The sequence below is a fragment of the Pseudorca crassidens genome, chromosome 14, assembly GCF_039906515.1.
Source record: "Pseudorca crassidens isolate mPseCra1 chromosome 14, mPseCra1.hap1, whole genome shotgun sequence".
Lineage (NCBI taxonomy): Eukaryota > Metazoa > Chordata > Mammalia > Artiodactyla > Delphinidae > Pseudorca > Pseudorca crassidens.
In genome coordinates this window covers 11,680,367-11,695,971 of record NC_090309.1, presented here as the reverse complement: position 1 = coordinate 11,695,971, position 15,605 = coordinate 11,680,367, and the positions used below count along the sequence as shown (strand labels likewise).

At 37.3% G+C, this 15,605-nt stretch overlaps 1 protein-coding gene across 6 annotated transcripts in view; it reads left to right on the top strand.

Annotated features, from left to right (window-relative positions):
* The window catches only part of ANAPC1 (anaphase promoting complex subunit 1), a 121,478-nt gene that overhangs the window by 27,589 nt on the left and 78,284 nt on the right, over positions 1–15,605 (top strand). For all 6 annotated transcript variants that reach the window (XM_067704375.1, XM_067704376.1, XM_067704378.1 and 3 more), the window contains 4 exons: positions 372–512; positions 1,084–1,144; positions 3,099–3,286; positions 13,930–14,004. In XM_067704375.1, the coding sequence (XP_067560476.1) occupies positions 372–512; positions 1,084–1,144; positions 3,099–3,286; positions 13,930–14,004 (465 nt within the window). The remainder of the gene's footprint in view (positions 1–371; positions 513–1,083; positions 1,145–3,098; positions 3,287–13,929; positions 14,005–15,605) is intronic.

Here is a 15,605-nt window from a genome sequence, read left to right as displayed (position 1 = left end):
TGTTAGGATTTGTGTTTTAGATAGGTTTATCTTGGGATTGCAGATAGACCAATTAGATCCCAAGTGCTGTAAGACTCTGGGGCCACCTCCTTCCGATTCCTTTCTTTCTCTCCTGATCTTGGCCCCTCAAGTCCAGGTAGTCTCCACAGCTTTGTAGTGCTGTGCATCAGATGTGCTATTTTTATCGACTTTTTCTAGTTGCTTTGGTGAGGACCTTGGTCTGCTACAAGGTACTTAGTCATGATTAGAGCAGAATGGTTTTAAATCATTATGTACAATTGCTAGACCATATGCAAAAAAGATATATAGTTTCTTTAACCTTAATTTCTCAAAACATGCTTCACATGTGTTGTATTTATGACTTTTTACAGGCTGTTCTATTGTCCCCAGTTCCAGAACTAAGGGATTCTTCAAAGCTTCATGATTCTCTCTATAATGAGGATTGTACTTTCCAACAGCTTGGAACTTACATTCATTCTATAAGAGACCCTGTCCATAACAGGGTAACGCTAGTAAGTATGCATATTTATTTTTAAAAGGTTAGGCAACTTTCCAAGAATTGTGGCTGTTATTTAAAGTTTGTCAGAACGCAGAATTTTGTGATAAATGGAAACAAATGTTTCTTGTGATTTTTAAAATCTCTTGTAATGCGTCATTTTTTTGCCCTATTTTACTTTAAAGTAGTTCTGGCCAGCTTTTCTGAAGTTCATGTATTCTTAAAAAATTTATTGAAAACAAAGCTGTTCAATCAGTTGAATTTTATATGGGCATGGTTTTTGTCTTTCTATTAAAAGTGAGCCTCTTACTTTTGGTGATGGTGACTCAAGTGTCTATATGAAAATTAGACACTTTGTTAAAGACAAGAATTTTTGTAAATGTTTTACAAATAAGTACATTTATTGTTTCTAAAACTTCGAAGTATTCAATTCTGTTTGAAAAATATTGCTTGTTTTTCATTTATTTTATTGCATTTTTGTTTGACAGACAGTCTTGTGAAGCATCAGCTATTTTTAAGACATTCAGAGACTTAGAGTGCACAGATTCTATTTACTCGCTCTTATTTGTTTCCATTCTTTTCCCTAGGAACTGAGTAATGGCTCCATGGTTAGGATCACTATTCCTGAAATTGCCACCTCTGAATTAGGTATGATTAAGAATCAAACCTCACTTTTGTGTGTTCTTAGTTTGATTTAAAAGATTTGGAGTAATTGCTGATTTACATGAATAATTGGGGTTTAAAAAATTTTTGCTGTTTTTGAAGCCATGGGATAGAGTTTTTTACTCTGCTGAGAAGCTATAAAAAAGAGCTGCGGGGCACTTTGTGCTGCCCGCTCCATGTGTGCTCTAAGGCTGGGGGAACCCGTGAAGTGTGTGCTAGTTCTGCTTCTGTGAGATTTCTTATGAAAAAGAAGCCATGCAGTGAGATTACAGTGTATGGACACGCCTCTTGCAAGAAAATCTCAAAAACAAGGAAGCCCAAGCAACTAAAATAGTTTTTGGCATATTGATGGTTTTTAATCCAAAAATATATCTCTCAATTGTTAGATACATTGAAAATTAACATAATTGCCTTTAACTGAATAAAACTTAACATTATAGTAAAAATACACTCAGGAGTATTTTGATAAAATTGGAGTCTGCTTGAATTATTATTGAAATGCAATTTGGAAAGTACTAGGTGAAAAATATTTCTGAACATAGAATAGTAAAGAAAACTGGAATTGAAAAGATTTGCCAACAAATGTAAATTAAGAAAAGAATGCTTGTATGATATAAGAAAATTCAGGACATCTATTAGTTTCAAAGTCTAACTGCCAGAGCAGAGCGTTGGCAGATTGTGTGAATTCTGCAATTTGCTAAGTGGGCTAGAATGACGTGCGTTTTAGGAAGTATCTTTCACTGGTGTAGTAAATGATATTCTGAGTTCGTATGGAGATGCCTTGCTTTTCTGAAAGGTATTTAGCCAGTGATCTCAAGAAGTATAAGCCTAACCAAAGTACATAAAAACAAATAACAGGTTAATTAAAAAAAAAAAATCTTACTCTCTCTCGAGCAAATAGAAGTCACATAGTTCATGCACGTAAGTTTTTGTACTTTACTTATAAAGCTTTCCTCAGCCCCTCAGGCAGTATCTGGTTTACACTTAATTTGGATTCAGTCATGACAAACTTGATTATTAGGTTTTCTAACATTGGTTTCATTTGATTCCAACCTTTGCTGTGTATGCACACACGTAGCAAATTGATGAGAAAAAGCATATGCTGCTGAGGATGGGCCCTGGTGACAGTGCCAGTGGGCAGGGAAGAAAAGAATCCTCTAAAGAGATTATGGGAGGATACGAAAGCATTGCAGTTTGGGGCCATTTCCTACTAAAAGCAGACCCAGGCCTCTTTATAGCAGTAGCCCTTACCACCCTGAGGGGGTCGCTGTATGACAGTGTAGCACTGTTAAGTGATAGCCATACTAATGATATTGAGTCATTAAGAAAGTTATAGTTTACATGGTATTGATTGATCAGAGAGCATGTAAAACATTTTAGAAACAATGCTGTCAGAAATAATGAAAAGTTATAAAGCTTTGGTTAACCAGAATGTTCAATCATTCAGAACATATTTTAATGCTAAGTAAGCATTACTATTTGAGGAGGTATATATTGATTATTACATATTTATTGAAGTATTGAAGCAATATTTTATATGAATTTATTAATGTAGAAATTGTATGTTTTTGTTAGAATGGCCTTTAATTTATTGTCCAAACTAGGACATTTTTGAGAGTGAAATGGGGAGCTATTAATAACTGTCAGGGCCATGGATGTCAATCACCTCTGTCTTAGGTAATCTCAGCTCTTTGGTTACTCTATTTCTGATCCAAAATGAATGATCACAAAGCTGCCCTGAGACCTCTCGCAAGCCCTGTTAAATTCAGTGTCAGTTGATTGGCTAGGTCAGATTTGCATCCCATTGGCTCTTTAATGGCAGTTCTTTTTTCATAGTACTTGGCCTTTATATAGTAGTAATTAAAAAATGTTCCTAGTAAAAGGGGAAAAGAAATGCATGCATAGGAAGCATACTAAAATTAATCTTTGCTTTTAATAGTACAAACTTGTTTGCAAGCAATTAAATTTATCCTGCCAAAAGAAGTAGCTGTTCAGATGCTTGTCAAGTGGTACAGTGTCCACAGTGCTCCAGGAGGACCCAGTTATCACTCAGAGTGGAACTTATTTGTGACTTGTCTCATGAACATGATGGGTTATAACACAGACCGCTTAGCATGGACAAGGAATGTAAGTACAGATAATTGTTTTTCCTCCTGAGATACTCTGTTGTTATCAATGTAATGTTTGCATAATTTTTTTTAACATCTTCATTGGAGTATAATTGATTTACAGTGGTGTGTTAGTTTCTGCTTTATAACAAAGTGAATCAGTGATACATATATCCCCATATCACTTCCCTCTTGCATCTCCCTCCCTCCCACCCTCCCTATCCCACGCCTCTGGGTGGTCACAAAGCACCGAGCTAATCTCCCTGTGTTATGTGGCTGCTTCCCACTAGCTATTCTGTTTTACGTTTGGTAGTGTACATATGTCCATGCCACTCTTTCACTTTGTCCCAGCTTACCCTTCCCCCTCCCCATATCCTCAAGTCCATTCTCTAGTAGGTCTGTGTCTTTATTCCCGTCTTGCCCCTATGTTCTTCATGACCATTTTCTTTTTTTAGATTCCATATATATGTGTTAGCATACGGTATTTGTCTTTCTCTTTCTGACTTACTTCACTCTGTATGACAGACTCGAGGTCCATCCACTTCACTACAAATAACTCAATTTCGTTCCTTTTTATGGCTGGGTAATATTCCATTGTATATATGTGCCACATCTTCTTTATACATTCATCTGTTGATGGACACTTAGGTTGCTTCCATGTCCTGGCTATTGTAAACAGAGCTGCAATGAACATTGTGGTACGTGACTCTTGTTGAATTATGGTTTTCTCAGGGTATATGCCCAGTAGTGGGATTGCTGGGTCATATGGTAGTTCTATTTTCAGTTTCTTAAGGAACCTCCATACTGTTCTCCATAATGGCTGTATCAATTTACATTGCCACCAACAGTGCAAGAGGGTTCCCTTTTCTCCACACCCTCTCCAGCATTTATTGTTTGTAGATTTTTTGGTGATGGCCATTCTGACCAGTGTGAGATGATATCTCATTGTAGTTTTGATTTGCATTTCTTTAATGATTAATGATGTTGAGCATTCTTTCATGTGTTTGTTGGCAATCTGTATATCTTCTTTGGAGAAATGTCTGTTTAGGTCTTCTGCCCATTTTGGGATTGGGTTGTTTGTTTTTTTGATATTGAGCTGCATGAGCTGCTTGTAAATTTTGGAGAGTAATCCTCTGTCAGTTTCTTCACTAGCAAATATTTTCTCCTATTCTGAGGGTTGTCTTTTCGTCTTATGGTTTCCTTTGCTGGGCAAAAGCTTTTAAGTTTCATTAGGTCCCATTTGTTTATTTTTGTTTTTATTTCCATTTCTCTAGGAGGTGGGTCAAAAAGGATTTTGCTTTGATTTATGTCATGGAGTGTTCTGCTTATGTTTTCCTCTAAGAGTTTGATAGTGTCTGGCCTTACATTTAGGTCTTTAATCCATTTTGAGTTTATTTTTGTGTATGGTGTTAGGGAGTGTTCTAATTTCATTCTTTTCCATGTAGCTGTCCAGTTTTCCCAGCACCACTTATTGAAGAGGCTGTCTTGTCTCCACTGTATATTCTTGCCTCCTTTATCAAAGATAAGGTGACCACATGTGTGTGGGTTTATCTCTGGGCTTTCTGTCCTGTTCCATTGATCTATATTTATGTTTTTGTGCCAGTACCATAATGTCTTGATTACTGTAGCATTGTAGTATAGTCTGAAGTCAGGAAGCCTGATTCCTCCAGCTCTGTTTTTCTTTCTCAGGATTCCTTTGGCTATTCGGGGTCTTTTGTATTTCCATACAAATTGTGAGATTTTTGGTTCTAGTTCTGTGAAAAATGCCATTGGTAGTTTGATAGGGATTGCACTGAATCTGTAGATTGCTTTGGGTAGTATAGTCATTTTCACAATATTGATCTAATCCAAGAACATGGTATATATCTCATATCTCTCCGTCTATTTGTATCATCTTTAATTTCTTTCATCAGTGTCTTATAATTTTCTGCATACAGGTCTTTTGTCTCCTTAGGTAGGTTTATTTCTTGATATTTTATTCTTTGTGTTGCAGTGGTAAAGGGGAGTGTTTTCTTAATTTCACTTTCAGATTTTTCATCATTAGTGTATAGGAATGCAAGAGATTTCTGTGCATTTATTTGGTATCCTGATACTTTACCAAATTCATTGATTAGCTCTAGTAGTTTTCTGGTAGCATCTTTAGTAGTTTTCTGGTAGCATCTTTAGGATTCTCTATGTAGAGTATCATGTCATCTGCAAACAGTGACAGTTTTACTTCTTCTTTTCCAATTTGGAATCCTTTTATTTCTTTTCCTTCTCTGCTTGCCATGTCTAAAACTTCCAAAACTATGTTGAATAATAGTGGTGAAGGTGGGCAGCCTTGTCTTGTTCCTGATCTTAGTGGAAATGGTTTCAGTTTTTCACCATTGAGAATGATGTTGGCTGTGGGTTTGTCAAATATGACCTTTATTATGTTGAGATAAGTTCCCTCTATGCCTCCTTTCTGGAGGGATTTTGTCATAAATGGGTGTTGAATTTTGTCTAAAGCTTTCTCTGCATCTGTTGAGATGATCATATGGTTTTTCTCCTTCAATTTGTTCATATGGTTTATCACATTGATTGATTTGCGTATATTGAAGAATCCTTGCATTCCTGGAATAAACCCCACTTGATCATGGTGTATGATCCTCTTAATGTGCTGTTGGATTCTGTTTGCTAGTATCTTGTTGAGAGTTTTTGCATCTATGTTCATCAGTGATATTGGCCTGTAGTTTTCTTTCTTTGTGACATCTTTGTTTTTTTTTTTTTTTCTTGTGGGACACAGGCCTCTCACTGCTGTGGCCTCTCCCATTGCGGAGCACAGGCTCCGTATGCGCAGGCTCTGCAGCCATGGCTTACGGGCCCAGCTGCTCCATGGCATGTGGGATCTTCCTGGACCGGGGCACGAACCCATGTCCCCTGAATCGGCAGGCAGACTCTCAACCACTGCGCCACCAGGGAAGCCCCCTTTGTCTGGTTTTGGTATCAGTGTGACGGTGGCCTTGTAGAATGAGTTTGGGAGTGTTCCTCCCGCTGCTATATTTTGGAAGAGTTTGAGAAGGATAGGTGTTAGCTCTTCTCTAAATGTTTGATAGAATTCGCCTGTGAAGCCATCTGGTCCTGGGCTTTTGTTTGTTGGAAGATTTTAAATCACAGTTTCAATTTTAGTGCTTGTGATTGGTCTGTTCATATTTTCTATTTCTTCCTGGTTCGGTCTCGAAAGGTTGTGCATTTCTAAGAATTTGTATATTTCTTCCAGGGTGTCCATTTTATTGGCATATAGTTGCTTGTAGTAATCTCTCATGATCCTTTGTATTTCTGCAGTGTCAGTTGTTACTTCTCCTTTTTCATTTCTAATTCTATTGATTTGAGTCTTCTCCCTTTTTTTCTTGATGAGTCTGGCTAATGGTTTATCAATTTTGTTTATCTTCTCATAGAAACAGCTTTTAGTTTTATTCATCTTTGCTATCGTTTCCTTTATTTTTTTTGATTTATTTCTGATCTGATCTTTATGATTTCTTTCCTTCTGCTAACTTTGGGGTTATTTTGTTCTTCTTTCTCTGATTGCTTTAGGTGTAAGGTTAGGTTGTTTATTTGAGATGTTTCTTGTTTCTTAAGGTAGGATTGTATTGCTGTAAACCTCCCTCTTACAACTACTTTTGCTGCATCTCATAGGTTTTGGGTCATCGTGTGTTCATTGTCATTTACATCTAGGTATTTTTAAATTTCCTCTTTGATTTCCTCAGTGATCTCTTGGTTATTAAGTAGTGCATTGTTTAGCCTCCATGTGTTTGTATTTTTTACAGATTTTTTTCCTGTAATTGATATCTAGTCTCATAGCATTGTGGTCGGAAAAGATACTTGATACGATTTTAATTTTCTTGAAGTTACCAAGGCTTGATTTGTGATCCAAGATATGATCTGTCCTGGAGAGTGTTCCATGAGCACTTGAGAAGGAAGTGTATTCTTTTGTTTTTGGATGGAATGTCCTATAAATATCAATTAAGTCCATCTTGTTTTATGTATCATTTAAAGTTTGTGTTTTCTTATTTATTTTCATTTTGGATGATCTATCCATTGGTGAAAGTGGGGTATTAAAGTCCCCTACTATGTTTGTGTTACTGTCATTTCCCCTTTTATGGCTGTTAGCATTTGCCTTATATATTGAGGTGCTCCTATGTTGGGTGCATAAATATTTACAGTTGTATCTTCTTGGATTGATTCCTTGATCATTATTAGTGTCCTTCTTTGTCTCTTGTAATAGTCTTTGTTTTAAAGTCTATTTTGTCTGATATGAAAATTGCTACTCCAGCTTTCTTTTGATTTCCATTTGAATGGAATATCTTTTTCCATCCCCTCACTTTCAGTCTGTACGTGTCCCTAGGTCTGAAGTGGGTCTCTTGTAGACAGCATATGTATGGGTCTTGTTTGTGTATCCATTCAGCCGGTCTGTGTCTTTTGGTTGGAGCATTTAATCCATTTACATTTAAGGTAATTATCGATAGCTATGTTCCCATTACCATTTTCTTAATTGTTTTGCGTTTGTTATTGCAGGTCTTTTCCTTCTCTTGTGTTTCCTGCCTAGAGAAGTTCCTTTAGCATTTGTTGTAAAGCTGGTTTGGTGGTGCTGAATTCTCTTAGCTTTTGCTTGTCTGTAAAGGTTTTAATTTCTCCATCGAATCTGAATGAGATCCTTGCTGGGTAGAGTAATCTTGGTTGTAGGTTTTTCCCCTTCATCACTAAATATGTCCTGCCACTCCTTTCTGGCTTGCAGAGTTTCTGCTGAAAGATCAAGTGTTAACCTTATGGGCATTCCCTTGTATGTTATTTTTCCCTTGCTGCTTTTAATATTTTTCCTTTGTATTTAATTTTTGATAGTTTGATTAATATGTGTCTTGGCGTGTTTCTCCTTGGATTTATCCTGTATGGGACTCTCTGTGCTTCCTGGGCTTGATTGATTATTTCCTTTCCCATATTAGGGAAGTTTTCTACTGTAATCTCTTCAAATATTTTCTCAGTCCCTTTCTTTTTCTTTTCTTCTTCTGGGACCCCTATAATTTGAATGTTGGTACATTTAATGTTCTCCCAGAGGTCTCTGAGCCTGTCCTCAATTCTTTTTTTTTTCTTTATTTGCTCTGCTGTAGTTATTTCCACTATTTTATCTTCCAGGTCACTTATCCATTCTTCTGCCTCAGTTATTCTGCTGTTGATCCCCTCTAGAGAATTTTTAATTTCATTTATTGTGTTGTTCATCACTGTTTGTTTGCTCTTTAGTTCTCCTAGCTCCTTGTAAAACATTTCTTGTATTTTCTCCATTCTCTTTCCAAGATTTTGGATCATCTTTACTATCATTATTCTGAATTCTTTTTCAGGTAGACTGCCTATTTCCTCTTCATTTGTTACATCTGGTGGGTTTTTACCTTGCTTCTTCATCTGCTGTGTGTTTCTCTGTCTTCTCATTTTGGTTAACTTACTGTGTTTGGGGTCTCCTTTTCACAGGCTGCAGGTTCGTAGTTCCTGTTGTTTTTGGTGTCTGCCCCCAGTGGCTAAGGTTGGTTCAGTGGGTTGTGTAGGCTTCCTGGTGGAGGGGAGTTGTGCCTGTGTTCTGGTGGATGAGGCTGGATCTTGTCTTTCTGGTGGGCAGGTCCATGTCTGGTGGTGTGTTTAGGGGTGTCTGTGACCTTATTGTGATTTAGGCAGCCTCTCTGCTAATGGGTGGGGTTGTGTTCTTGTCTTGCGAGTTGTTTGGCATAGGGTGTCCAGCACTGTAGCTTGCTCGTCGTTGAGTGGAGCTGGGTCTTGGCGTTGAGATGGGATGTCTGGAAGATTTTCGCCGTTTGATATTACGTGGAGCTGGGAGGTCTCTTGTGGGCCAATGTCCTGAACTTGGCTCTCGCACCTCAGAGGCACAACCCTGATGCCTGGCTGGATCACCAAGAGCCTGTCATCCACATGGCTCAGAATGAAAGGGAGAAAAAAAAGAAAGAAAGAAGAGGAAAATAAAATAAAGTTATTAAAATAAAAAATAATTATTAAAAAAAATTAAAAAATGTAATAAAAAAGAAAGAAAGAAAGAAGAGAGCAAGCAAACCAAAAAACAAATCCACCAGTGATGTTTGCATAATTGGTTGTGCAGCATTCAGAGTATATAACATATCAGTTTACTAATGGGCATACTTCATTCAACAAAATGGAATATGTTAAGGCTTATTGTGTCTATACATTTTAAGTCAAATATCATTACTATTTAATAACATTTTACTAGTAATTAGAATTATTGCATTTTCATAATATGGTAAAGCACTTTGGCTACTATTTCTCATTTCATCTTTGTAAAATGGCTATAAATTATGCTCGGATTAGTAGTAGTAGTCTTGATTTTATTGATGAAGAAACTGAATCACGAAGAAATCGCGGACTAGAGATTTGCTCAAAACTGGGCCTTCATTGTATCTTCTGACTCATGGCTTAATGTTCTTTTCTGAAGCCCAGACTGTGTTTTCACATACAATTGCTTCGTCTGTGAGGAGGAAGGTTTGATTTGATGGAGATTTAAAGTGCTTTAGCCTAAGTATCTAGTCTGCTAATGATATAAAGCTGCATTCCTCATCTCCCTCCCTAGAAACTTTCTTCCAGGCCCTTAATAGGTTATTTACAAAATCAGGGTAGCGTCTTCAGTATTGGTGATTTCCTTTTGCCTCTGGAGATCACTCCCAGGACAACCTTGCCTGGGTCACTCTGAAGAAATCACTGTAGAACACACTTACCTTTCTCCAGGTAACTCAGCTGTACTTGTCTATACATTTTAGTTTCATACCAGCAAATCCATTTAAAAAAATCATTTGTTTTTTTTTATTATGGAAGTATACATGCTTACTGAGGAGAATTTGGAAAATGGAGGAACTAAGAGGAAAATACTGCTACTCAGAGACAGCCACTCTAAACGTTTTGCTTTTGCTTTATAGATAAACATGATATCAATGAAAATTTCCTATATCATTAAAAATTCTTCAAAAAACCCCCTTCATTTTATAGGCTACCATGTGGTTTTATCATGATTAATGGCTAATAACTGAACATTGTTGAACCAGTTTTTTTCTTATGAGTAATTTGCAAACATTCTTTTATATGTAAATCTGTACATCTCTCGTCATTTCCCAAGAACTGAACCCTAAAAGAGGGATTACTAGGTCAAGTAATGTTCAAAAAGGGTTGTGCAATCAACATTTTCACCAGCATCATTTAAAGGTGCCCATTTCACCACATTGATTATCTGAGTGGGGTGAACCTTTGCCAACTCAGAACTATTATGTTATTTCTGTATAAGTAAATGGGAATGGCTTTTTAAAATTCTCATTGGTCATTTATAGTTTTTATTATTTATTTATTTTTGCGGTACGCAGGCCTCTCACTGTTGTGGCCTCTCCTGTTGTGGAGCACAGGCTCCGGACGCGCAGGCTCAGCGGCCATGGCTCATAGGCCCAGCCGCTCCGCGGCACGTGGGATCTTCCTGGACCGGGGCACGAACCCATGTCCCCTGCATCGGCAGGCGGACTCTCAACCACTGCGCCACCAGGGAAGCCCCCTATAGTTTTTATTTTTTGACTTGCATTTCATGGCTTACCTGTTTCATTCTCCTCTCCACCCTAGCAACCAAAGTAATCCTGTCCAATAAAGTCAGATCAAGTCACTCCTCTGCTCAGAACCCTCTAGTGCCTTCCCATGCTACTCAGTAAAAGCCAAAGGCCTGCAAGACACCATGTGACCCAGCTTCTCTTACGTCTGGTTTTACTGCTTACTCATCCCTGCCTTGCTCGCATTGTCCCCACCACGCTGGTTTCCATTGTTTCCCCTGAACACACCAAGCATGTTCCTGCCTCAGGGTCTTTGCACTTGCTGTTACCCCTGGAGAAAATGACTTCCCTCAGACAAGACAAGCTGAGGCCTTTTCCAGATGTCACCTCAGTGCAGCCTGCCCTGTCCATTCTGTGTAGAATTGTACCTACACTCCATGCCCCCCTTATGATCCCCTTTACCTTTTTTTCCTCTTAGCACTAATTATATATAATATGCTGTATATTTTATTTATTTTGTTTGTGTGTCTCTTCTCCTCCCACAGGAAAATTCTGTGTGGGCAGGGATTTTTGTTTGGTTTTGTTCACTACTCTATCTCTAGGACCTACAGTAGTGCCTGGCATAGGTGGCTGTTTAGTGAACATTTGTTGAATGAATGCCCTTTTCCACCTGAATGAAGTATTTTAACATTTTGTGTCTGTTGCATCATGTGAAAGAATCGCCCTCTGCAATTTCCTTGGGAAAAATTTTCCTGGGAAAATAGGGACAATTTTCTTATTCCAAACAATTGCATGAATGCTACTTCATTCCAGATTTTTCCATTCTTTATTAAATATCGAAAAATTGTGCCTTATAGAAACCGAGGATTTCTACAATATGAATAAGTCCACTTCAGCTTCTTGTAGTTTTTGTATGTTACTGTCCTGTGGAACTCGTTGAGGAATACAGATCACTGTGCCCCATTCTCTAGCAGAGAGCCAGTGCCCCCTCGTGTTTCCATGTTGTGGTTAGGACTGAGCACCCACAGTTTTTTTCTTTTGTAAAGAAGAACATGATTCTTTGATTTACTTATTGCATGATAGCCCTAAAGGAAGGAACGAGGAAATCAGCTCTGACATTTATTTGTAGGACTGCATAGTTAAACCCTGCTGCCTTTTGTCCTCGCCGTCAAAGCGCAGGATGAAATGGTCCTCAGTGGCAAATGGTTTTTATTTTGCTTTGTCCAGATATATCTCTTTTTTGTTTTCATTTAAGTAATAGAGTGGAGGGTAGAGTACCGAATTTCTGCCAATGACTAGCTCTGTGATTTTGGCATTTCTTTGGGCCTTCCTTAATTCACTAATTAGTTAAATGAGAGGACTGGGCCAGACATTTCTTTTTGGTTCTTACATTCTGTGAGTGGTTGCATCTAGGGTTAACTGTTCTGTCCTTTGGGATGCTCATATTTTCATTAGATAGATATTGAGTCCCTGATGTGGGCCAGGCATGAAGCCAGGCTTTTCAGATACGCATTAGGGAAGACAGATAGTTCCTCTCATGGAATTGACTGTCCTAGGGGAAGGCAGATAAATGAATATTTTATATCCAGGTTGTGATAGATCAAGGTCAGGGATCCACAGAATTATATAACAGGATTGGCTAACCTGTGACATATTAAAATAATGAAAATAAGACAGATCCATATATGTCACAAAGAGGTATCTGTATCAGACAATCTCCACTGTCCTTTCCCATAACTCCAGGTCTTAATGAACCTGATAACCATAGCTGGGACATTCTTTCTGACTGTGGGACTTAAGACTATGTGTGTGCGCGCGTGCACACATGTACGCTATATTTGGTTGAAGTTTTAGGTAAGATAGCTATCATTTCATCTGTTGCTTTGATTTTGCTCTTGTTATTTTTGTTTTTTGATAATATTGTATGTAAGTTGGGTTGTGTTTTATTTAAATGCTTCACAAGAAAACCTGTTCTCTTGATCAGTTTTTTAAATTACTTTATTCAGTTTAAAAAAGTACTTTATGCAGTTTTATATTTAAACATTCAGTTTTAAAAATTATTGCTATCTATGTTTAGTTTTTATATAGAAATAAACTTTCAGATGAATGAGATTAATTGATAAATATGTAAGTTTTTATAGCGTAGGAAAACAGCTATTGCTATTTATAGGGTTATGGTTGATTAGTTGGTAGTTCAGTGCCTGTGTAAAGTAGCAGGTGGCAAAGGTTATGCCAGAGGGAATTGAATAAGACTGAACTTTTAGAAAATTGCTTTTATGTAACTGCATTAGGATAGGCTAACTATTATAACAGAAAGCTCTCAAAAGATATAATGGCTCACACACAAAAAAAATGTGTATCTTGTTCATATAACAGTATTTAGCAGGTAAACAGGCCTCATGGTTATTAGGGACCCAGGCTGATGGAGCATCTGTCTTCAACGTGAGGCTTCAAAGATAGCCTTAGAGTTGATGCTAGATGCAAGGGAAAGAGCCTAGGGGAGCATGAATGGGAGGTTTTCAGGAACTGGGCCTGGCAGTGGTGACATCTGCTTTCATTCATAATCACACTGTCAGAGGGCCACAGCTAACTGTGAGGGGGCAGGGATACATAGCGTGGCTGTGGGTCCAGGAGAAAGAGGAGAACACAGATTTTGGAGAGTAGCTACCCATCTCTGCCATAGAATTGTTAGACTGTCACTGTAGACAGACTCTAAATAAATGTCTGCTAAGTTCTGACATTTGGCTGACACTGGGTTGATTCTTTGAGACTTGGCATATTTTGGGTATAGCTAATGGTTCTGTTCTTTCTACCAGTGGAGTGAAGATCTGTGTCATCAGAGAAGTAGGGGAGGAAAGGAAGCTACCATTGCAGTACCTGTGAGCCCAGGCACTGGACTAGGTGCTTTACATAGATGATTTCATTTAATCTTCACAATGATCCTAGAAGAAAGGTTTTCGTGCCATGTTTTTCCAGATGAGAAAATGAGTTTTGGTGACATTCCTCAGTTTCCATAATTGGTAGAACTGATTTCAGAATCATTTAAGTTGATCAGTTGTCAGTGATAAATTTACATGATTTTGTCTTCTCTTTTGGGGTTATCTTCCAGTTCGACTTTGAAGGATCACTTTCCCCAGTCATTGCACCCAAAAAAGCAAGACCTTCTGAGACAGGATCTGATGATGTAAGCATTGTTTTTTCTTGCTAATAAAAATTAATCTGTGAGTATTATACTGGTCCCCCACATTTGTAATGTTCCTGTTGATTTGCATGTATTTCTAACACCTTTTACTTATTTTAATACTGAATGACAGCTATGTTGAAGGACAGGACCTGTTACATTTTCTGTGGCTATTTATTCACTTTTGTCTTTAATGATCATCTAAAAATTACTAAACATACATAATGCTGTGTGATTTAAATTTGGGTTTATAGATGTTTTACTGCCAATTGATCACCTAAAGTGACAGCATTTGCCTTTTTAGGCAGTGTTTCTTTAATTTAGGTTTTCAAACATATCAGATTCCATGGGTGTATTCTTGTTGTTTGAAAACATTCTTTTAAAATTGAGGTTTAATTTACATAAATGAAATGCTCAGATCTTAAGTATGCAGTTTGATCAATTTTGACAAATGCACACTCGTGTGACCCACACTCCTCTCAAGAACAAAACATTTCCATTATTCCATAAAGCTCTCGTGCCATTTTAAATCATTTCTTTCTTCTCAAAGCGTCCACTGATTTGAATTCTGTCATATGTTAGCGTTGCCAGCTCTAGAATTTGATATAAATGAAGGAATATAGTATGTAATCTTTGGCATAAGGTTTCTTTCATTCAGCATAATGCTTTTGAGATTCATCCATGTTGTTGCAGATATCAGTAGTTTGTGCCTTTTTATTGGTGGGTAGTATGAATATACCATAGTTTGTTTATTCATTCTTCCGCTGATGGATATCTAGCCCATTTCCGTTATTTGACTGTTATGTGTAAAGCTGCTGCCAACATTCAGTAATAAGTCTTTGTGGGCATATATTTTCATTTCTCTTGGCTAAATACCTAGCAATGAACATGTGGGGTCATTGCTGGTTCTCAGACTGGTTATACCATGTTCACACTGTTGAGTAATATATGAGTTGGCCAATATTTGCTGTCAGTCTTTTTCCTTTTAACCATTTGGATATGTGGAAAGCAGTTTCTCTAAGAGGTTTTAATTTGCCTTTCCCTAATGACTAATGATGTTAGGCACTGTTTCATGTGCTTATTAGCTACTTACATATGTTTGTGTGAAGTTTCTGTTCAGGTGTTTTACCTATTTTTAAATTGAATTTTAAAAAATATTTATTAAGCTGTAGAAGTTCTTTATATATTTTAGATATGACATTCTTTGTCATATGTGTATTTTGGGAATATTTTCTCCCAGTATGTGGCTTAACAGTGTCTTTTGGTGAGCAGAATTTTTTATTTTGGTTGTCTAACTTATAAATTTTTTACTTTTATGGTTGGTTCTATATCTGTTCCAAGAGTTTTTAAGTTAGAATAACACACTGTATTAAGCCTGACAAAAGCACCAATAAATTCCAAGTTGTGACAAAACCATAGACCACATTCTCTCAACACAATACAATAAATCACAAGTAGAAACTAAAACACACTTAATACTTGTAAAGTGTAGCACAGTTTGAATATAAAATTCAGTTGACTATTAGGCACATTACTAGCGTTATCATCTTATAAACATTGAAAGATACATATACCAGCTGGATACAAGTAGACCTCTCCTCTTA